This window comes from Olea europaea, unplaced genomic scaffold, assembly GCF_002742605.1.
Source record: "Olea europaea var. sylvestris unplaced genomic scaffold, O_europaea_v1 scaffold1807, whole genome shotgun sequence".
NCBI classification, from domain to species: domain Eukaryota; kingdom Viridiplantae; phylum Streptophyta; class Magnoliopsida; order Lamiales; family Oleaceae; genus Olea; species Olea europaea.
In genome coordinates this window covers 6,743-30,354 of record NW_019235819.1, presented here as the reverse complement: position 1 = coordinate 30,354, position 23,612 = coordinate 6,743, and the positions used below count along the sequence as shown (strand labels likewise).

The 23,612-nt window shown below is 34.6% G+C and overlaps 2 protein-coding genes across 2 annotated transcripts; both read left to right on the top strand.

The window, feature by feature from the left end:
* Positions 1-1,899: 1,899 nt before the first annotated feature.
* LOC111378380 (regulator of nonsense transcripts 1 homolog) lies at positions 1,900-18,717 on the top strand. Its single transcript, XM_023001573.1, has 37 exons — positions 1,900-2,575; positions 4,754-5,005; positions 5,089-5,259; positions 5,376-5,426; positions 5,639-5,731; positions 5,809-5,904; positions 6,119-6,169; positions 6,250-6,368; positions 7,160-7,268; positions 7,762-7,884; positions 8,286-8,357; positions 8,804-8,875; positions 9,008-9,074; positions 9,263-9,332; positions 9,612-9,732; positions 10,039-10,107; positions 10,215-10,299; positions 10,763-10,841; positions 11,371-11,433; positions 11,653-11,736; positions 11,778-11,886; positions 12,200-12,259; positions 12,380-12,502; positions 12,571-12,642; positions 12,708-12,779; positions 12,832-12,864; positions 12,930-13,001; positions 13,311-13,382; positions 13,515-13,581; positions 13,770-13,839; positions 14,119-14,239; positions 14,546-14,614; positions 14,722-14,806; positions 15,270-15,337; positions 16,267-16,452; positions 17,635-17,754; positions 17,933-18,717. The coding sequence occupies exons 1-37, from the start codon at positions 2,045-2,047 to the stop codon at positions 18,062-18,064; spliced, it is 3,909 nt and encodes a 1,302-aa protein (XP_022857341.1). The 5' UTR covers positions 1,900-2,044; the 3' UTR covers positions 18,065-18,717.
* LOC111378376 (regulator of nonsense transcripts 1 homolog) lies at positions 10,798-15,400 on the top strand. Its single transcript, XM_023001568.1, has 7 exons — positions 10,798-10,841; positions 11,778-11,886; positions 12,380-12,502; positions 12,571-12,642; positions 13,311-13,382; positions 13,515-13,581; positions 15,209-15,400. The coding sequence occupies exons 1-7, from the start codon at positions 10,804-10,806 to the stop codon at positions 15,235-15,237; spliced, it is 510 nt and encodes a 169-aa protein (XP_022857336.1). The 5' UTR covers positions 10,798-10,803; the 3' UTR covers positions 15,238-15,400.
* Positions 18,718-23,612: the final 4,895 nt, after the last annotated feature.

Here is a 23,612-nt window from a genome sequence, read left to right as displayed (position 1 = left end):
GATAATATGTTAAATAAATAGTAAATTTACAATATTAAGCCCTTGTTTGAGCCCCATATTTTTTAGAAAATATATTATTATACAGTATTTTGACATCATTTCAATCACACATTATTCAATAAAATAATATTACACGAAAATCTAAAACTTTTCCTTATTTTTTAATCACACATTTCACATCATCTCACTATTCAAAAATGCATTTTCTTGGAAAAAATGAGGCTCAAACAAGGGCCAAGTTTCTTAATTCCCCCATCCTTCACCCCTTCCCAGAAAGAAAAAATGCTAACCACATTTAAATAAAATTTCAATAAATGAATTTGTCATATTAATAACATCACTTAAATAATAAAATTTCACCGATCATGAGTCGGAATAAGTGTACTAAGAGCCTGTTTGGGAGTGATTTTAAGAATTGATTTTTTAACCGTTAGAAAAAAGTGGGGTTCATCTGTGAGAAAAGAAGTCAAATATGACGGCTGAAATAGTGAAATAACGGTCAAAAAATCAATTTTTTAGTTGAAAAAATCGGGCCCAAACAGGCCCTAAATCAATAATCTTGCTTCATTTATAAGATAATAATTTTATTTAGGGTCTGTTTGGTAGGGATTTTGAGAATTGATTTTTTGACCGTTAGAAAAAAAGTGGGATCCCCATGTGAGAGAAAAAGTCAAAAATTACGGTTTGAATAGTAAAATAATGGTCAAAAAATCAATTTTTTGGGGCAAAAAATTCCTACCAAACAAGGCCTTAAAATTCTTTATGGCCCAAAAAAAAATATTAAATTAAATACTTAAAAAATTTGTTATATATATATATATATATATTAAGAATCGTTTTACTCGAATATGTTTATTTTTAAATTCCATTTTGTTTAGAATATACATTTGATGTTGCTTGCTTATTATTTGTACAAATCAAACTCAGTTCACCCCTAGTATTTTTTAGGATGCATTTACACATTAACTATATTTTTCATTTCCTAGAAATTAGTTATATAAGATTATAATGCTCGAAAGACTTCTATTGAAGAAATGTTGATAAATACAATTATCATCTATATTATGATCTCGTACGGAAGTTGTTAGATTATTTTGTCTAGAATAGTTCAAAGTGCTTGTTTGCATTACATTTTTTTTCAAAAATTTCTCAGAAATGACTTCACATAATCTATCAATAAATTAGGGTGTGTTTGATTGCAAATATTTTCCATAAAAAATGTGTTTTTTCCTCCCAAATTCTTACTTTTATACTTTTTGATTGTCATTTTTTTCATGAAAAATATTTTCTTACTTTCGATCATGTGATCATATTTTTTTCAAAATCAAGATAATATTTTCTTTAAAAGGAGTAATATTTTTATTTTTCAGGGAATTCACTCTCTCATTTATCCACACACTCTTATTTATTCACAGATAAAAAATGGATAAATATAATATTTTCTACGTTGAAAATTAAATCAATCAAATACATTTTGACCCCGTTTTGGCCCCCATTTTTTGGTAAGAAAAATGAGCGGAATAATAATTTTTTGAAAAATAAGTGGTTGAAAAAGAAGAAAAATGTTTTGATTTCTGTGTAATATTATTTTATGAAAGATTGTGTAGTCGAAAATATGAGAGAGAAAAATATAATGTAATTTAATGGAAGCCAAACGAGATTTAATTGACAATTTTCATGTAAATAAATTTTTGACAAATAAATTTCTTAAAATTTATTTTCTTTCTATGAAAATTTTATATTTACAATCAATCATACCGTATTATTTATAAAAATACCGTTCAGTCCATTAGTTCACATTAATTAAATGTATTTAAAATCCTTAGCCCATAGTTTTGGATTCAACAATATTATACATTTCATTTACATTTATAATTTTCCTATGATATATTTACAATCATTCCCATGTATACATACATATTTCACAACTCTGCGTCATCATCTAAACCCTAATTCTATTTCTCCCCAAATATCTCCAGTGAGATTCCAAATTCCTAAGCCCTAACCCTACTAAATTACATACGTAGATATAGTTTTGGCAGACATGGATTCACAGGCGAACAATCTATACGAAACGGCGTCGCAGCCGGACCCGGACAACGACGCCTACGCGTTCCTTGAATTCAACACGCAAGGGGAGGATTTCGATTACCCAGAATTCCAAGAGCTCTCTCAGCCCATTCGATCCCCCTCTGTATGGCCGACCCCGTCCGATTCGGTTGCTGTTTCTGAGACCAACGATCACCCGTCGTCATCTGATGCCTCGCCCTCGACTAAAGCGCGCGGTGGTGGAGTTGGTACTAGTAGTAGTAATAATAATGTTAGTGGCAGTGGTGTTCATAATAAAGAAGGCGTGGTGGAGGCCTTGGCAGCGGGGATGAGTGGGCTGAATTTCGAAGAGACTGGTGATGATGATGGTTTTGAGTATGGTAAGGGTGATTTTACTGAGCATGCTTGTAGGTACTGTGGGGTCACAAACCCGGCCTGTGTGGTGCGGTGCAATGTCTCATCCTGCCGGAAATGGTTCTGTAATTCGCGGGGGAATACCTCGGGTTCACACATAGTCAATCATCTGGTGAGTGAAATGGAAATAGATGTGCTGTTTTTATTTAATGGTGGTGAAATAAGTTTAGAAATGCATTTCTGTGTATTGATTTTGTTGATTAGATTAATATGTATATCACATTAAAAAAACTGTGTAGATAAGTGACAGATGTCTTTTAGAATGTCTTTTCAGGGCTGATCATTTTACTTCTTCCTGTCATATTTATGATTGTCTCTTCCTTTGTCTGGACGTTCGTTGTTGGATATTTTCTATATTACTTTTATATGGATTGAATAGTTGGAAAAGTAATAAAATGGTTAAAATGGTGAGGAAAGAGAATGTTTAGTTGTAATAATGTGGTGCAAATGCTAGTTTTCCATTTTTGATAAATGATGAGATTGTGAAATCTTAAATAGTGTGGAGCATGACATGTTGAGGGAGAATCTTATTCAAAAAGAAATCATTGGTCATTTTTTTTATTTTTTTATGTTGCTTCGAAACTGAGCCAATTGGGATAGGGCAGCAGACGGTTTTTTTTCGCAGTGGATGACATTTTTGGTATAACCTATTTCTACCTAGAAATTGACTGATAGTTTGATTCAAGAGTTATTCCATGATAGAAGGAAGTGATGGAGCTGTATTGGTTTGAGGAGCTGTTGCTGGGTTGTTCCCATTTTCCCGATCACTATTCTATTGATTACATGTGCAGAAACGTGTGAAAAGTGAAATACTGGTAGTAACTTATATCCTGTCTCAGAGTATCTTGTGATTTGCGTTGTAGGGTTGTGAGAAAATGTTGCCATGTAGGTATGACTTAAATGGGAAAGATGCTTCTGTTTCTTTAAATGCATATTAATTTTCTCTGAAGTAAACTATTGGAAGAAGACATGCCAAATAAACATCTGCAGTTATAATTGGAAATTAAAGATTGTCCTCATTTAACTTATGCTTACTCATTTATTATTATATATAATGAGGCCATTGTTCTTAACTTGGATGCATTTGGCGTGTGACTATTCTCAAAGTGGGTCTATGTGAAAAACAATTGCTTAATGTTTCAATGGCGATTAATTATTCCAAATGGGTCAATGATGTATCGTGGATTCACACCTGAAGCAAAGTAAATAAGTCTAGAAAATTAAGGAACACACCCTTCAATGGCCTTTAGGTGGTGCTGTGAAGCGTGTGCCTTAATTGGGTTTTATCAAACCATGGGCATATTTATGCTTATTTGAATAGTAATACGTATCTCATCGTGGATTTGTTCCTTTTAAATTTGCAAATCTCGATAGATGATTGAGATAGGAAAATGTTTTCTGATATCATACATGCAAGATTAGGACCACAAGCTTGTTGAGTTCCTCGTATTTAGGCTCACAAATGGGAAAGTTATTTAATGATGCATGAAAGTCAAAAGGGTGGTCTCCTTTTGTGTTTTTGTATGTAAATAATCTTAGTTTATTATCCATATGCAATTAATAAGCCTACTTCAATGCTTTGAACATATCTCTTCGTGTTTATTGGTATCCTATGATGCATCGACACGAATACGTGTTCGATGCGACATGTGTCGGACACGTCGACAAGTGATTTTTCAAAAAAATATTGACGCAATACGTCGTCAATATGTTGATTAAATTAACTATAATTCTTCATTTATATAGTGTAAAATTAGATTTTTATTTATAATTTTTCTTGTTGAAATCTTTTAAATATGAGTATTTATTTGTTATTTAATAATAACTTTGAGTTAAAATATTCGTGTTTATTGGTATCCTATGATGCATCGACACGAATACGTGTTCGATGCGATATGTGTCGGACACGTCGACAAGTGATTTTTCAAAAAAATATTGACGCAATACGTCGTCAATATGTTGATTAAATTAACTATAATTCTTCATTTATATAGTGTAAATTTAGATTTTTATTTATAATTTTTCTTGTTGAAATCTTTTAAATATGAGTATTTATTTGTTATTTAATAATAACTTTGAGTTAAAAACATATAATATTTTTGATAAAGAAAGGAAAATAACCTTCGTAGAGTGTACGGGGAGTGGTGTCAGATACGGACACGTCATCCTAGTTGAAGTGTCCACACAACATAGTTGGTATCATTACCTCTTTTGCATAGCATATTTAGATGTCCTTCTTCTTCTTTTTTTTTTTTTTGACTTTTGAGTTTCCTGTGCTATTTGAATATAGGTGAGAGCAAAGCATAAGGAAGTATGTCTTCATGAAGATAGTCCCCTGGGAGAAACAATTCTCGAGTGCTACAACTGTGGATGTCGAAATGTTTTCCTTCTTGGTTTCATATCTGCAAAGACAGAGAGCGTGGTTGTCCTGCTTTGTAGGGAACCCTGCCTTAGCAATAATGCATTGAAGGACATGAATTGGGATCTTAGTCAGTGGTGCCCGCTTATTGACGATAGGTGCTTTTTGCAGTGGCTAGTAAAGGTTGGTTATTGCCTTACTTTTAGGTTTATTTCTTGTTAGCCTGTTGTCTCATATTTAACCTCTTAATTGATTGCAAAATGAAGGTCCCATCTGAACAAGAGCAGTTGAGAGCTCGCCAAATTAGTGCACAACAGATAAACAAAATAGAAGAGCTTTGGAAGACAAATCCTGATGCAACTTTGGAAGATCTTGAGAAACCAGGTGTGGATGATGAACCTCAGCCTGTAGCCTTGAAGTATGAAGATGCTTATCAGGTTCCATCAAAGAGCTCTTAGTTGATCATCTGACGTGCATGTCACTGTTGTTGAAGCTGCATTTCTGTTTCTGGCTGTTGCTTTACACTGATGAATGTACTATATTTCTCTTGCAGTATCAAAATGTTTTTGCACCACTTATCAAGCTTGAAGCAGACTATGATAAGGTCTGAATACATCTAATACTGTGCTCATGTACCCCTCCCCCCAACAAGAAACCCAAGCAAAAGGATAATAAGAAGATGGGGGGTCCTCTACATTGATAAAACTTTTTTCTCATTTTACATCCGTAATTTATTTCTTGAGATTTTGTTCAGTTATAATTACCATTTCTAACGTGCCTATGCTAGAAGTTTCAACTTTCATTATTGTTTCGCAGATGATGAAAGAGTCTCAGAGCAAAGATAATATCACAATTCGATGGGACATCGGTCTTAACAAGAAGCGTGTAGCATATTTTGTTTTTCCAAAGGTAATTTGTCCTGTTGTTTTATACATGCATTTTTAAGCCTTCTTTGTTTTTTAACTCAAAAATACACGTTCTTGTAGGAAGACAATGAGTTGCGCCTTGTACCTGGTGATGAATTGCGACTGCGTTATTCAGGGGATGCTGCTCATTCGGCGTGGCATTCTGTGGGTCATGTGGTATGATACCTTCTTTTTTGAACTATCCTATTACAACACTATATTGAGAGCCATCCTGATGGGAGGTACAAGGTTCCTATTTTGATCAGAAAATATGTGGGGGCTGACTCACTTGGAAATATTATACTGTTTAATGCAGTCTCATTTTATCCTATATCTATAAGTTGAGATTTATATACTGTGAGGAAAAAATGGTTAAAAATTCTTTTTTCAGATAAAATTGACTGCACAAGAGGAAGTTGCTCTTGAGCTTCGTGCTAGTCAGGTATCTCTTATCACATTTTTATAATTTTCATATTTCATTCGATAGATGGAAACTCTCTTGATTTGTACTATTATCTGCAGGGCGTCCCTGTTGATGTGAACCATGGTTTTAGCGTCGACTTTGTTTGGAAGAGCACAAGTTTTGATCGGATGCAAGGGGCGATGAAGACTTTTGCTGTGGATGAAACGAGTGTCAGTGGGTGAGTGGGCACAATTTATGGCCTGTTTGATATTTATTGAGAATAGATTTTGTGAAAAGTGATATTTTTGGAGAATGTGCGGATAAAAGGTTTGGAAAAGTTCTGAGTCCTCGTGCAAACTTATTTTATTGGAAAATGTGCAATTGAAAATGAGTTTTGAGGAAAAATGATTTTTAAAGAATTTGTACCAAATAGTGACTTAATTTCTCTTTATTAATTATTTTGCATTTTCTTTTTCTTATCACTCTATATGCATCTTCTGTATATTGAAATGGAAAATCTTTATGGAACGCTGTGTATGTCTGCGCAATGAATATTTGTATTTTAAATCTTAAGCATAATTGGTAGATGATAATTTGTTCAAACAAAGTTGATCTTCTGTAGTTGGAGTATGATGGCTAATGGCCATATGGTTGTGAACATAGAAATCATGGCATTAAATGCGCTGTTGCAGGAAATATTTTTAATGATCTTCAAGCGTTGTGCTTTATGATGTCAAGGGTTGACTTGAATTGCGCAGTGTACAATGATTTAGGATGCATTCTACTTTTCGAAGTGTGCAAAATGAGTTCTTAGCATCCATTCTACTACTCCAAATATATTCGTAGCCTTTATGCTGGGCTGTGTTTGCTATGCTGTAATTTTTATTTTCTTTTTACCTTGTAGTTTAGGTCTTTTTGTTGACCCACCTGTTCTTGAGTTATTTTCTACTTATGAATTGTTCAAAACCCTCTCCCTTGCATGTGTATTGTCTTTGGTGGGTTTGAAGTGTAATGCTGCATGCTATGCAGGTTCATTTACCATCATTTGCTAGGCCATGAAGTTGAGATGCAGATGGTTCGCAATGCATTGCCTCGCCGCTTTGGTGCTCCGGGTCTTCCAGAACTTAATGTATCTCAAGTATGGATTCAGAATTGCTTGTTTCATCTTTATATGTGATGGTATTAGTATATGTCTTGGATTGTCCATGTGACTTGTGGGGGGTTTTGGATTATCTAAACCTTCTGTTCATGTTTAGTTCCTGCCGAAAATTAAGGAATGGAGAGTACTGATGAGGTTGCTAGGGCAAGGGTATAGATAGTTTTTTTAAGAACTGGTAAGTGCCGAGAAAAATTAATGTTCATGTTTTGGATGAATATAATTCAGTAAGTGGATAAAACATACTGAGACTGAATTAGATATAAAGAGTCTGCACACATCCCTGCCATAACAGGTACAACATATATTTCATTTTTTGCTGACCCTGGAGAAGACTTATTACTCAAATTACAAGGCTAGTTATCTCAAGATAGCTTCATATAGAAAGTGCCATGGTGCTGATTTTATATGAGTGGTACTTTTCCTGTGCTACTTCTCTTTTTTACTTATGTCTTGATCCATCTAATACTAATAGGTTCTCGCGGTGAAAAATGTCCTACAAAAGCCAATAAGTCTGATCCAAGGCCCTCCTGGAACTGGAAAAACTGTCACTTCTGCTGCAATTGTGTATCATATGGCGAAACAAGGCCAGGGACAGGTAATTAGTTTGACATCCCTGCCATAACAGGTACAACATATATTTCATTTTTTGCTGACCCTGGAGAAGACTTATTACTCAAATTACAAGGCTAGTTATCTCAAGATAGCTTCATATAGAAAGTGCCATGGTGCTGATTTTATATGAGTGGTACTTTTCCTGTGCTACTTCTCTTTTTTACTTATGTCTTGATCCATCTAATACTAATAGGTTCTCGCGGTGAAAAATGTCCTACAAAAGCCAATAAGTCTGATCCAAGGCCCACCTGGAACTGGAAAAACTGTCACTTCTGCTGCAATTGTGTATCATATGGCGAAACAAGGCCAGGGACAGGTAATTAGTTTGACATGTTTGCTTACTACATATTTTTTTAGGTTTGCTGATAATTGGTTTCCATTAAGGTTTTGGTCTGTGCTCCAAGCAACGTGGCTGTTGATCAGCTAGCTGAAAAGATAAGTGCAACTGGTTTGAAGGTAAAAAAAAATTGCTCATTTCAAACTACAGCCTTCCCAATAATTTTTTCTTTTTTAACCTTCAGTTTCCCTATAATACTTATTTTGTTTCATCTGTCATAGTTGTAGTTCCATTTGACATTATAGTTTCAGTCTCTGTATTGTAGAATTACAGAGTTTCATTAACATAACATGATGACTAATGAAGTGAAACAGTGTAATGGGGGAAATTCACTCTGGTTGTATATCACTTGTCGCTTAGTGTGTTTACAACTGTCATGCACTTTTTCTCATGATGCATGTAGCAATTTGTTTAACTGATGGTATCACTTGTAACCCCATTCCCCTGTTACTTAACTGTACCAGAAAGAGAGATAAAATAAAGATAAAAATATTGAGTAGTCCTGTTATTTGATACATGAGTTTGTACATCCTTTGACGCTTAAATATTTTGTATTACTAATTAGGTTGTCAGACTCTGTGCAAAGTCGAGGGAAGCTGTTAGTTCTCCTGTTGAGCATTTAACCCTCCACTATCAGGTTTGTTTACTCTCTTAGATTTTATATCCTAATCTATACTTGCTTGTGCAAATTGTTATCATTTTATTACTTCATTTAATCTTAAGCACGTTTTTGTGTTTTATCACTTGATCATCTTGTTATTGTTTATAGGTTCGACATCTTGACACATCCGAAAAAAGTGAACTTCACAAGTTGCAACAATTGAAAGATGAACAAGGTTTATCTTTTTGTCTCTTCTCTATTTCTTACTTTTCAGTGTGGTTTTACTTTATGCCTCTCCATTTCAATCCTGCACTGTGCTTTTAGGTAGTTTCCTGATTACTCTCTTGTTTGCGGAGTTGAAAATACAACTGGCTGCTTAATTAGTTGATTCTGTAACTATCATGCAGTTATTTTATATTCTAGGTGTGGTGACTACCATTATGTGTGATTTTGGTTTCAGTATGCGCATGGTTACATCTGTAGATAAACAGGAGTGAGAGGAGTAAATAACATACTGGTAGAGTGGGAAAATGTGAAGGAGGTGGGAGGCAAAAAAGAGGAAGAAAAACCGTAGCAGATGTCAAACTCAGAGTAAACATGGACCTAATAAATGATTGATTTGTTAATAATGGTGCACCGAAGATTTAAGACCACTGTTGTGATAGTTGTTGATGTGATAATATGGGACTTCGGTGAGTATTGGCATTTGTATCATATTTTTGTGTTGCATTAAGTGATGATGTCTCCCTTATTGAAACATAGAGTGATGCAGGGGCCATGAATTTTTGGTCTGTGATGTTGTTACCTTAAGTGGACAGTTTAGGAAACAAAAAGACCTTTTAATTGAGACGGAGAGACTATATCTTGGCTATATGGCTAAGTCCCAGATGCATGTATGTGGAAACCTAAAATGTGAAGTGAATACCAAACAGTTACATGGATAGCAAGAGTCAGTTGCATCCCTGCAATGATGGATCTAATTCTAGTTGGTAGCAATGTAGAGTTATATCGTATGAGCCTGTAAAAAACAGAAACAGGCAAGGAAATCCAAAAACTGTCTCATTCATTAGTCAGGACACAGATGTAACGTGTACATGTGACTCTGAAGTCAATAAATTTCAAAATACTGCATGGCTGTACTCAGGGTGTCATTCTCAGTTGTATATTTGATGCATATCTAAAGATACTTCTTACTTCAGCTGCTTAAAGCCCGGGAATTTGCTAGCTATAAGCTTTGGTGGCTTGTGTCTGACTACATGTTTACTTATGCAATTGGATAAACCTAAATTATTTGAACTAGAATTTTGTTCATGAGCCGAGTTGAAAAGATGTTTATCATCAAAATACTGTTATGTTGTTTTAGATAATTTACTAGTTGAGGAAAGATGATGGAAGAGAATATGAGACAGACAGACAGTATAAGAGAGAGAAATTGGAAGGGGAAATTCAAGATCAATTAGGTATTGATTATAAATTCAATAGTCTGATAATTGAGAAACCCTACTTCTATCCATATCTAAAATACCTAGCTCGGAAGGAAAATATCCATTATGGAAAGAACATAAATCAGATATTAAAAACTCAAATCAAAATGAATCCTATTCTATTTCTCATTCTTTTGCCAATGTCAACTGTGTATCAATGAAGCATTTCAACTGAATATTATTATGACATGCTCACCACATTTATTACCGAAGGATGCTTGTGAAATCAAATCCTTATTGGCTGATTCCTTTTATTGATGACCTTTATATTCTGTGGTAAAGTGAGCGGCTGTTGGAATCATGTTTCTTGTAGGTTGATTGGATTCAGTGGCTTTTTATGAATTGTTGGTGACATCGTTCTAACCTTAAAACTTTTAGGAGAACAAGAACATCTGGTGATGTATTGATGGAATACACATGCGGTTGTGATTAATTACAGCTAAATGCTCGAAGCCTCAAATCTCACCAATGCAAGGGGCGATGAAGACTTTTGCTGTGGATGAAACGAGTGTCAGTGGGTGAGTGGGCACAATTTATGGCCTGTTTGATATTTATTGAGAATAGATTTTGTGAAAAGTGATATTTTTGGAGAATGTGCGGATAAAAGGTTTGGAAAAGTTCTGAGTCCTCGTGCAAAGAAGGAGGTTTCACCCTGTCCAAGGAAAACACGTTAATTTGAAAAGAAAATTTTTGAATACAGAAATATTCAATCATATATTCGACAGACTTCCTGAAGCGTAGCAATTGTCAATGAAATTCAATAAACATCAATTAAGGGTCCGTTTGGTGTGGTTTTTGAAAAGCCAAAAGACCTTTTGAGAGAGGAAAAATGATTTTTAAAGAATTTGTACCAAATAGTGACTTAATTTCTCTTTATTAATTATTTTGCATTTTCTTTTTCTTATCACTCTATATGCATCTTCTGTATATTGAAATGGAAAATCTTTATGGAACGCTGTGTATGTCTGCGCAATGAATATTTGTATTTTAAATCTTAAGCATAATTGGTAGATGATAATTTGTTCAAACAAAGTTGATCTTCTGTAGTTGGAGTATGATGGCTAATGGCCATATGGTTGTGAACATAGAAATCATGGCATTAAATGCGCTGTTGCAGGAAATATTTTTAATGATCTTCAAGCGTTGTGCTTTATGATGTCAAGGGTTGACTTGAATTGCGCAGTGTACAATGATTTAGGATGCATTCTACTTTTCGAAGTGTGCAAAATGAGTTCTTAGCATCCATTCTACTACTCCAAATATATTCGTAGCCTTTATGCTGGGCTGTGTTTGCTATGCTGTAATTTTTATTTTCTTTTTACCTTGTAGTTTAGGTCTTTTTGTTGACCCACCTGTTCTTGAGTTATTTTCTACTTATGAATTGTTCAAAACCCTCTCCCTTGCATGTGTATTGTCTTTGGTGGGTTTGAAGTGTAATGCTGCATGCTATGCAGGTTCATTTACCATCATTTGCTAGGCCATGAAGTTGAGATGCAGATGGTTCGCAATGCATTGCCTCGCCGCTTTGGTGCTCCGGGTCTTCCAGAACTTAATGTATCTCAAGTATGGATTCAGAATTGCTTGTTTCATCTTTATATGTGATGGTATTAGTATATGTCTTGGATTGTCCATGTGACTTGTGGGGGGTTTTGGATTATCTAAACCTTCTGTTCATGTTTAGTTCCTGCCGAAAATTAAGGAATGGAGAGTACTGATGAGGTTGCTAGGGCAAGGGTATAGATAGTTTTTTTAAGAACTGGTAAGTGCCGAGAAAAATTAATGTTCATGTTTTGGATGAATATAATTCAGTAAGTGGATAAAACATACTGAGACTGAATTAGATATAAAGAGTCTGCACACATCCCTGCCATAACAGGTACAACATATATTTCATTTTTTGCTGACCCTGGAGAAGACTTATTACTCAAATTACAAGGCTAGTTATCTCAAGATAGCTTCATATAGAAAGTGCCATGGTGCTGATTTTATATGAGTGGTTCTTTTCCTGTGCTACTTCTCTTTTTTACTTATGTCTTGATCCATCTAATACTAATAGGTTCTCGCGGTGAAAAATGTCCTACAAAAGCCAATAAGTCTGATCCAAGGCCCACCTGGAACTGGAAAAACTGTCACTTCTGCTGCAATTGTGTATCATATGGCGAAACAAGGCCAGGGACAGGTAATTAGTTTGACATGTTTGCTTACTACATATTTTTTTAGGTTTGCTGATAATTGGTTTCCATTAAGGTTTTGGTCTGTGCTCCAAGCAACGTGGCTGTTGATCAGCTAGCTGAAAAGATAAGTGCAACTGGTTTGAAGGTAAAAAAAAATTGCTCATTTCAAACTACAGCCTTCCCAATAATTTTTTCTTTTTTAACCTTCAGTTTCCCTATAATACTTATTTTGTTTCATCTGTCGTAGTTGTAGTTCCATTTGACATTATAGTTTCAGTCTCTGTATTGTAGAATTACAGAGTTTCATTAACATAACATGATGACTAATGATCAGCTAGCTGAAAAGATAAGTGCAACTGGTTTGAAGGTAAAAAAAAATTGCTCATTTCAAACTACAGCCTTCCCAATAATTTTTTCTTTTTTAACCTTCAGTTTCCCTATAATACTTGTTTTGTTTCATCTGTCGTAGTTGTAGTTCCATTTGACATTATAGTTTCAGTCTCTGTATTGTAGAATTACAGAGTTTCATTAACATAACATGATGACTAATGAAGTGAAACAGTGTAATGGGGGAAATTCACTCTGGTTGTATATCACTTGTCGCTTAGTGTGTTTACAACTGTCATGCACTTTTTCTCATGATGCATGTAGCAATTTGTTTAACTGATGGTATCACTTGTAACCCCATTCCCCTGTTACTTAACTGTACCAGAAAGAGAGATAAAATAAAGATAAAAATATTGAGTAGTCCTGTTATTTGATACATGAGTTTGTACATCCTTTGACGCTTAAATATTTTGTATTACTAATTAGGTTGTCAGACTCTGTGCAAAGTCGAGGGAAGCTGTTAGTTCTCCTGTTGAGCATTTAACCCTCCACTATCAGGTTTGTTTACTCTCTTAGATTTTATATCCTAATCTATACTTGCTTGTGCAAATTGTTATCATTTTATTACTTCATTTAATCTTAAGCACGTTTTTGTGTTTTATCACTTGATCATCTTGTTATTGTTTATAGGTTCGACATCTTGACACATCCGAAAAAAGTGAACTTCACAAGTTGCAACAATTGAAAGATGAACAAGGTTTATCTTTTTGTCTCTTCTCTATTTCTTACTTTTCAGTGTGGTTTTACTTTATGCCTCTCCATTTCAATCCTGCACTGTGCTTTTAGGTAGTTTCCTGATTACTCTCTTGTTTGCGGAGTTGAAAATACAACTGGCTGCTTAATTAGTTGATTCTGTAACTATCATGCAGTTATTTTATATTCTAGGTGTGGTGACTACCATTATGTGTGATTTTGGTTTCAGTATGCGCATGGTTACATCTGTAGATAAACAGGAGTGAGAGGAGTAAATAACATACTGGTAGAGTGGGAAAATGTGAAGGAGGTGGGAGGCAAAAAAGAGGAAGAAAAACCGTAGCAGATGTCAAACTCAGAGTAAACATGGACCTAATAAATGATTGATTTGTTAATAATGGTGCACCGAAGATTTAAGACCACTGTTGTGATAGTTGTTGATGTGATAATATGGGACTTCGGTGAGTATTGGCATTTGTATCATATTTTTGTGTTGCATTAAGTGATGATGTCTCCCTTATTGAAACATAGAGTGATGCAGGGGCCATGAATTTTTGGTCTGTGATGTTGTTACCTTAAGTGGACAGTTTAGGAAACAAAAAGACCTTTTAATTGAGACGGAGAGACTATATCTTGGCTATATGGCTAAGTCCCAGATGCATGTATGTGGAAACCTAAAATGTGAAGTGAATACCAAACAGTTACATGGATAGCAAGAGTCAGTTGCATCCCTGCAATGATGGATCTAATTCTAGTTGGTAGCAATGTAGAGTTATATCGTATGAGCCTGTAAAAAACAGAAACAGGCAAGGAAATCCAAAAACTGTCTCATTCATTAGTCAGGACACAGATGTAACGTGTACATGTGACTCTGAAGTCAATAAATTTCAAAATACTGCATGGCTGTACTCAGGGTGTCATTCTCAGTTGTATATTTGATGCATATCTAAAGATACTTCTTACTTCAGCTGCTTAAAGCCCGGGAATTTGCTAGCTATAAGCTTTGGTGGCTTGTGTCTGACTACATGTTTACTTATGCAATTGGATAAACCTAAATTATTTGAACTAGAATTTTGTTCATGAGCCGAGTTGAAAAGATGTTTATCATCAAAATACTGTTATGTTGTTTTAGATAATTTACTAGTTGAGGAAAGATGATGGAAGAGAATATGAGACAGACAGACAGTATAAGAGAGAGAAATTGGAAGGGGAAATTCAAGATCAATTAGGTATTGATTATAAATTCAATAGTCTGATAATTGAGAAACCCTACTTCTATCCATATCTAAAATACCTAGCTCGGAAGGAAAATATCCATTATGGAAAGAACATAAATCAGATATTAAAAACTCAAATCAAAATGAATCCTATTCTATTTCTCATTCTTTTGCCAATGTCAACTGTGTATCAATGAAGCATTTCAACTGAATATTATTATGACATGCTCACCACATTTATTACCGAAGGATGCTTGTGAAATCAAATCCTTATTGGCTGATTCCTTTTATTGATGACCTTTATATTCTGTGGTAAAGTGAGCGGCTGTTGGAATCATGTTTCTTGTAGGTTGATTGGATTCAGTGGCTTTTTATGAATTGTTGGTGACATCGTTCTAACCTTAAAACTTTTAGGAGAACAAGAACATCTGGTGATGTATTGATGGAATACACATGCGGTTGTGATTAATTACAGCTAAATGCTCGAAGCCTCAAATCTCACCAAGGCATCAAGGCCTCACGAGGGACATAAACGCGAAGGAGGTTTCACCCTGTCCAAGGAAAACACGTTAATTTGAAAAGAAAATTTTTGAATACAGAAATATTCAATCATATATTCGACAGACTTCCTGAAGTGTAGCAATTGTCAATGAAATTCAATAAACATCAATTAAGGGTCCGTTTGGTGTGGTTTTTGAAAAGCCAAAAGACCTTTTGAGACCCAAAAGCTGCTTTTAGATTCGTTTGGCTAAATTTATGAAAGTACTTCTAGTTAGAAGAACTTTAATGGAAGCTGGTCCAATATGACTTCATTTAAAAGTATTTCGGGAATAGAAAGCTCTTTTAAAAATTAGTTTTTAAACAAAAATTAAGGTAGCTTTCTTCAAAAGCTGTTCTACAAGAAGCAAAAGTAAAAAACAAAAGTTATGCCAAATGCGTCCTAATTGCATTGCTGATATGGGCAAAATTAATAGTGAATAATGTTTGATTAAAATTTTCATGTTTTTCTGGAATTTTTTCCAATTTCAGAGCCCAATATAACACCACCACATGGCAAACGAAAACAATCAGTGGTTTAGGTGAAAAAAGGCAGATTGAATAGGTCTCATATGTTGCAATTTTGTAGCACCTGCACTTTGATGTTCCCTGCTGTTAGGCACGTGTCTATACACACTTTTAGAAGCCTTATATGAAACATAAGAAATAGATCAAGTTGCTTTGTGAAGTAGTGTAATTTGTATTTCACAATACATGAGTACTGGAGCTTTGTTCATTCCTTTTACTTTTTGTAATAAACTGTGGTCTTCTGGCATGATTTTGAATGACTATTTTTATTCCTGTTGAACATATAAACAATTCATGAATATACTTTTGTGCTGGTGGTTTTGCTGTTGTATTCATGATCGGATGACATATGAATGTATTGAATCTTTATGCTTGAAGCATTTTTCTTTACCCCATAATCTCTACAGGAGAGCTATCCAGCAGTGATGAGAAAAAGTACAAAGCTCTTAAGCGAGCAACTGAGAGGGAGATATCTCAAAGTGCTGATGTCATTTGTACAGGGGCCTCAAGGTGGGTTCCCCGGGAGCTTCTTAAACCAGAATTCTCAAGCTGGATACTCTCGTTTTGCTACGGGAAATGACTTCATGTCACAGGTTTTTTGTTGAATATTTTCTATCTTCTTTTATTGGAATATAAGTTCAACTTAAGCTCGACGCCTTGACCTTTAACCAGGTTTGGGATCATTATTTTTCCCAGTTCCTCTTAACCTGAGTTTTAAAGGATGTGACTCATTCCCCTGGAAAGAACCAAAGGGGGAGAAGGAATAAACCGAAGCAGAAGCTCTGTCTTTTCCTTTATAATTATTTGTTTATTTCATGGGTATTGGGCCCATTAAAGGACAAAATACCTATAAAATAAAGGTAGCAGATGTGAGGACATCAAACTGAATCTGTAAGAGATGAAGATATATGCCAACTAATGTGACATAGCACAATAGAAGACGAAGGGAAATACAGCTTAGTTTTTTGGTGTATGGCTTGAATAGACCTAAAAATGCTCCCGTTCATAAGGGATGCTGCCCTAGTAGAACATAGGTAAACCAGAATTAGCATGTCTTCGGTGGTTATAAAAGGTTTCACTATTTTTTTTTTTTTTTTTTTTTTTTTTTTTTAAATATTTGGGGACCTTTCAGAACAAGCACTTTGGATTGAAAAGAATGGTGGAGAGATTCTTAAAGCTGATGCTAATTTTACCACGAATAGGGCATCGTTTCATGTTACTTTACTTCGCTTATTTATTGTTGGTACTGAGGTAATGGTGATATTATACCCATATTTAGAAGAACTAGGATGAGACTTCAGATTGCTTTTTGGCGTATGCCTTGAGTAGGCCTAAAAATGCTCCTCTTCGTAAGAGAGATGCAGTCCTAGCAGAACGTGAAGGTAAATGAAAATTAACATGCCTTGGTTCAGGATTTTATAAAAGATTTTGTTTTGTTGGACCTTTCAGAACAGGTAATTTGAAAAAAAAAAAAAAAATGGCGGAGAGATATTTAAGGCAGATGCTAAGTTTATTGAGAATAGGACTTCGCTTCATGTTGCTTTGTTCTGTTTAATTTATTGTTGGTACTTGGATAATGGTGGTATTTGTATCTGAGCGTTATGATACTATAATTAGAACTGGGATGACAGCGTTCAGATTCTTCTTTGCTAGTTAGATAACTGATGAATATATTTTGCAATTTCCCGTTTCCATTGGAACTATGCATCCACCACATTTTTTTTCCTGTCTTTTCTATGTCTTCTGAGAGTGACACCATCTAGAATGTGTCACAGGAGTACATGGCGCATGGTTCCCAAGGGCTATTTACGCAGGCTGCATTCAAAGATCCTTCTCAAGACGATTCTTCCCAGAACCATTTTGGTGTGGTCAATGCCAATCCACTTGAATCTCAGGTTTATTCCTTTAGATTGTCGTTAATAACTTGAAGTGACAAATTATTAAACCAGCTCAAGAATCAAATAAATATTATTTTAAGTTCACAAAATCCCTATTAAAGAAGGCTTCCATAGTTTATAAAATTTTGTAGGGATTTGCAAAATTATGTTTTCACTCTTGTTCTCATGTTCGCAGAGTTTGCTCAATCCTCTTTACTCCCAGCCTTTCACCCACTACAACACACAGCCACTAAACATGCAAAATTCTCAGCAACAATCGCAGCAGAGTCCAGGCTCTCAAAATCAGAAGCTTCACTACAATGGCTGAGGGATGTGTTTGAACATGTTATGGGTTAGTCTTTTTGCATTCAGGAACTTGATTAGTGCTGCCATGTGTGACTACGTTATCTGCCCTAAGACGCAGTGAGATGGATAAAATTATCCGGTTGGTTGACGACTCAATTCTTTGATTATGATTCTTAAAGATTGCTTCAGATAATCTTATTAAAAGGCAGCTGCAACTTTGGGCTAACACAGGCAGCATATAACTAGTTCTGAGAATAGAGATAACCCTAATTATCTTCTTGGAAGTCGATGGATGCATTACATGGCATGGTTTTATCGATATGGTTCAGGAGGCAGAACCAGTTACAGAGCTCTCTAAAGCATATATGGCTGTTATTTTACGTGCAGCATGCTGGAGGACGGTTCTAACCCTTTCATATAGCCCTGACGTGTAATTATATATTTGGACGACGACGATAGTTCAAGGTGTTAATGCAAGCATTATGATATTACTAAATAACGTTTTAGCTCTATGAATGTGTGACATCGGTATTAGTGAAAAACTCTATGCTGTGATTTATATTTTAGGGCATATGATGAGGGAGTGATAATTATGGATTGTTTTGTTTGAAGTTTCGAATTGGTGTAATTTAAGGTTTGGAAATGAAATGGTGTGTGAAAATTGTATTGTTATTATATGGTAAGTAAGCTACAATTAGCTAAACCCTATAGATAGAGGTATTTTTGACATGCTATAATAACGATTAATTTAATTTCTGAGGAAATAAATTTACTCAGTTAGCTTTCACTATTTTGAAAAAATAATGTAATGTGCAGCACAGAAGTGTGATTTCTTTCAGGCTTAGCATCCTAAGATGTATTTGTAGTTTTTTATTTGTACTAATTAGACAATTTCTTAGAAAATGAAGACCATTTTAAAAAATGAGTAAGAGCATGTTTGTGTAGTATTTTTACGTTGTTTAAATTGTAAATGGCAGAAATGAGTTTTAAGCCCAATTTGACTTTGTTTTCATACTTATTTTCAACATCATTTTCGCACGAGATTACCTTCCTCGCATATGTACAAGATCGAATCTATTCGATTTCTAAAAAAGATTATTAATCTTTAACTTTTCGAGGAATCCTTCATCAGTGGTTGTGAATGATTGATTTTTTCAATCTTTTCAACCTTGGTTCGGTAGGAGCAAGTCAGAAAGATTGAGAAATAATCATATTCGCACGATAAAAGGTGTATTTATAATCGTGAGCCAAACATAGGCTCTCAAACTCACACAAAAATGGACGATTATACAGTAAAAGTATCCCCAAAATAAAAACATGCTTATCGAGCAAATCATAAGTAGAAATCAACACGAATATTTTTGGGAAAATTTCATAACTGCTGATGCTTCAAACTACAATTTCAAAACTACAATCTTATGAGAAATTATCAAAATTCCATTCGTCACATTTTCTGTCTCCGATAAAATGTTGTTACATGATATAATTGAAACAGGTTACGGTTTAATAGCAAATCACACATTTAATAATTCATAAACTATTTATTAGTTCCAAATACTCAATTAACTGGCCACCCAGACACTATTCACCCCACCTTACCCTCACCGTTACCCCCCCATCGTTGGCACTATATTGTCATCACCAACTCAAATCCACAACCTTCTCCATGAATTCACCGCCGCCACCACTACCTTCCCCTCACATTTTTCATCATCGCCATTCTTAATATATTGTCAGCACCTGAAGTCCTTAACCACCATAAGAATGATCACTCCTCTTTTCGCTACAGATTTATCAGCCGTGAGGCTTATAGGTCCAGTGAAACAGGGACCTATCAGGCCACACACATATGTGGGATCCGCGTAATTTTTTTTAAATACATGTGGAGCCCCTGCACAATGAGGGGCCCAGTAAAACACCTATGATAATGCTCCTATACACTGGTCACTAGGCATTTCCCCAGATTTATAGGCACCTCACAATACCCAACTAGGGTTTCGAATGCATAACGAGGCATCTATTTTTCAATTTGATTTCGGTCTAACTGATGGAGACCCTAGCTACAATAGTGGCAAAATAGGGTGGCGACTCCATGGGGTAGGTCTCCAATGGTGGGTCCATCGACGATGTTGAATTCAAGGATTTTAGGATTCATAATTCGTGAACTCAAAGCTTTTTTCTTGCAGATATTGGACCCCACATAATGTTGTGGGGCCAATAGAAGATGAAGGTTGTGTTTCAGAGGTGATTCCATAGAGGGTAGATGGTGGAATCGATGATTTAGGTAGTGGTTTAGGGCAGATTGATGGTCACCTCCATAAGGTTCTTATAGATTTTGGAATGTGAGGGTTATGTTTATGAGGTGATTCCATTGACTGTCGGTGATGGGTTAATCAATTCAGGTTGTGATTCGCGGAGGATAAAGGGTAGCGGTATTAGAAACCAAAACCTCAAGAACTTCGATTGATTAAAAATCCTTTATTTAGTGCCAAGATCCTTCGTATTAAATCACCAAAAGAAGTGAAAGTTGAAGCTTAACCTAATCCATTGGGAATGAAAATTGGTTGAGGTTTTTGATCTTCCTCTTCAACGGAGAAGTATCTATATTCTTCTGATAATGGGATGACAGATAGAATGAAAAATCACATATGAATTGATGACCATAACTCTATTAGAAATTTTCGTAAGTGTTTTGGCCCATCATAAAATATAGTCAAGGAAATCTGGTGTCTATACGTAATTAAACCCACACTATATTAGGGTCCCGTTTGTTTCTCATTTTTGTAAGAATGAAAATGAAAAATATAGTCGTTATGGGTTCCACAAAACAGATAGAAATTCAAATTTAGTAGCTTGATGTGATGAATAACGATAATATTTTTCATTTCAATGGGGAAAAAATGGGAAATAAACAGGGGCTAGATGCCAAACCCCAATAACTTTAATCCATTATTAGATAATTTTAAATGGATTTAACTTTAATATAGCCTTTAATACACACTTAATTACATATGTAAGTCCACATAACAAATTATTTTTCAACAATCTCACACTTAGGTCACATATCTTAATTATAAATGTACACAACCTTATGAGCTCAAAACATTTGCTATCATAAACAAAAGCATCTTTTAAAAATTTCATCCATTGATTATGTTCTAATAGGACCAAATTGATCCTTGTTACATGTATCATGACTAAACCCGTCAATGGTTAAGTATATCAACATAATTAAATGACATAGATCAAGTATGAATATGTAGTACGAAAATTACATGTAATTTGATCCAAACATGCATATTTTCAATCGATCCTACCTTATTCTTTAATGAGATCAAACAAAAATTAATCAGAGTGAAAATAAATTGAATACATTTTTTCTAAGGAAAATATCCATAAACATAAATGTGTCTAAAATCAGATAACACCCAAATACAAACTCCTATTAAATTAGCATATTATCAAAAGATACAACACACATGTGAGTAGTGTCTTCATGAAAGACGTTAAGTGCTAGTCCTTTGGTAAACGTATTCGCAATCATAGAATTTGTACCAATATGTTCTTTAGTAGTCTAACCATTATGGCCTTTCTAGGAACTTAAAGTTTATAAACGTTGAATTCATTGAGTGATGTTGTTATTGGAACACAACACTATCGACTTATTGTCATAAAATAATTTAAGTGGTCTTTCAATTCCATCCACAATGCATAGCCCAACGACAAAACTCTATAGCCATATTTTATGATTGGATGCTTTATTGCATGCTATAAAATTTCGTTGCCATGGTTGAAAAAGCTACGAGTTTCAACTTGGCACTCTTCTAGGTATAGCTCATCTAACCAGCATGTAGATATAGTTCGATGTCGATTTTCGAATATCTTGGCATCCAACAAAATTATAGTCAGAATATCCAATGGTCATGCAATTCTTTGTTCTCCGTAGATACTATATAAACGGTTTGGCTACTTTCCAATGATCCATCCCAGAATTACTTAAATATTTGCCTAGCATTTCAACAATGAGTAATATATTTGGACGTGTGCAAAATTAAGCATGCATTAAACTCCCAACTACTGACACACATGAATTTTCTCTACATTTCTTTCTCTTCAACGTCATTCTTAGGGCACTTATTTAGAATAACTTGTCTCACTTAGTAGTAGGGGCATCACCTGGTTTAAAATCATGCATGCCAAACCTCTTAATAACTTTTTTGGATATAACTCTTTTGTGATAATTCAAAAATATCTCGAGAATGGTCTTAGTGTATCTATTCCCTAATACAAAAGAGACATCATCAAGATCTTTCATTTCAGATTTCTTGATTTCGTGTAATAAACATAAATCATTGCTAGCAAACAATATATTATCAACATATAATACCAAGAAAATATGGTTACTCCCACTAAACTTGTGGTATACACTAATTAACTGCATTAATCTCAAAATCAAACGAGACAATTACTTGATGAAATTTATGATATCATTGATGGGAAGTTTGCTTAAGCCTATAGATGAATTTCTTCATTTGCAAACCATCTTCTTTGAGTCTTTTGACACAAAGTCTTTTGACGGTACTATATAAATCGTCTCATCAATGTCATCATTAAGAAATGTCGTTTTTACATTCATCTGATGTAGCACAAGATCAAAATGTGATATAAGTCCCATAATAGTCCCAAAAGAATATTTCGTTGAAGTCAGAAAGAAAATCGCTTTATAGTCAATGCCTTCCTTATGAGTAAATCCCTTTGCATAACAAATGAACCTTATATCCGTCCATATTGCCTTTCAAATCCTTCTTAGCTTTAAATATTCATTTACAACCAATGGATTTCACACCTTTAGGCAATGTGATGAGTCCTCAAATGTCATTATCTTTAATGAACTTTATTTCTTTATTTATAGCGTCATGCATGATTTTGATGAGAGTTGATTGGATCTTCTTCCACCAATTCAATGCCATCATCATGTTCTTAGAGAAGGACTACTACGTTACCAAAAATTACCTTTTTCCTTTCACTAGTGGATCTCCTTGATGACATTTGTTCTTGAGGTCTCTTCATGTTGAACAAGGGGTTCTAGAATATTGTCTTTATCTATAATTGCTTCTTGAACAAGATTGAGAATAGAAATTTGTTCTTGATCCTAATCATTGTCAATGGTAATAGAAGGAATAGTTACATTTTCCTCGTGGAAGATAAAATTCCTAACATTATCTTCTTCGACAAACTCTAAATCCTTAAAGAACCAAGCATTTTTCATTTCAAAAATTTACCTTGTAGTGGGGTTATAAAATTTGTAACCCATTTGACCTCTTAGGACATCTAATAAAATAGCAGTTGACGGTTCTAGAATCTAAATTCGTTTCATTTGGCCTGTAAGAACTTGATTCAATTGGACAACCCTAGATGTGCTAGTGCTTTAAACTAGGCTTCTTATATGTCCAAAGTTTATAAGGATTTTGATAGTTACTTTACTTGGAACTCTATTGAGAATGTGAGCTGAAATATTTTGTGCTTCTCTTTAGAGAGATTCTAGTAAGGTGGAATAACTAATCGTACTC

Bases quoted from the DNA above. Each gene is read 5' to 3' on its own strand.
- LOC111378380 (XM_023001573.1), top strand. From the start codon at position 2,045: ATGGATTCACAGGCGAACAATCTATACGAAACGGCGTCGCAGCCGGAC. The intron at 10,300-10,762 runs GTATTGATTATA...GATTAATTACAG, and splicing joins GGAAATTCAAGATCAATTAG to CTAAATGCTCGAAGCCTCAA. The intron at 11,737-11,777 runs GTCTTTGGTGGG...CATGCTATGCAG, and splicing joins CTCTCCCTTGCATGTGTATT to GTTCATTTACCATCATTTGC.
- LOC111378376 (XM_023001568.1), top strand. From the start codon at position 10,804: ATGAAGACTTTTGCTGTGGATGAAACGAGTGTCAGTGG. The intron at 11,887-12,379 runs GTATGGATTCAG...TAATACTAATAG, and splicing joins CAGAACTTAATGTATCTCAA to GTTCTCGCGGTGAAAAATGT. The intron at 13,582-15,208 runs GTTTATCTTTTT...TAAAACTTTTAG, and splicing joins ACAATTGAAAGATGAACAAG to GAGAACAAGAACATCTGGTG.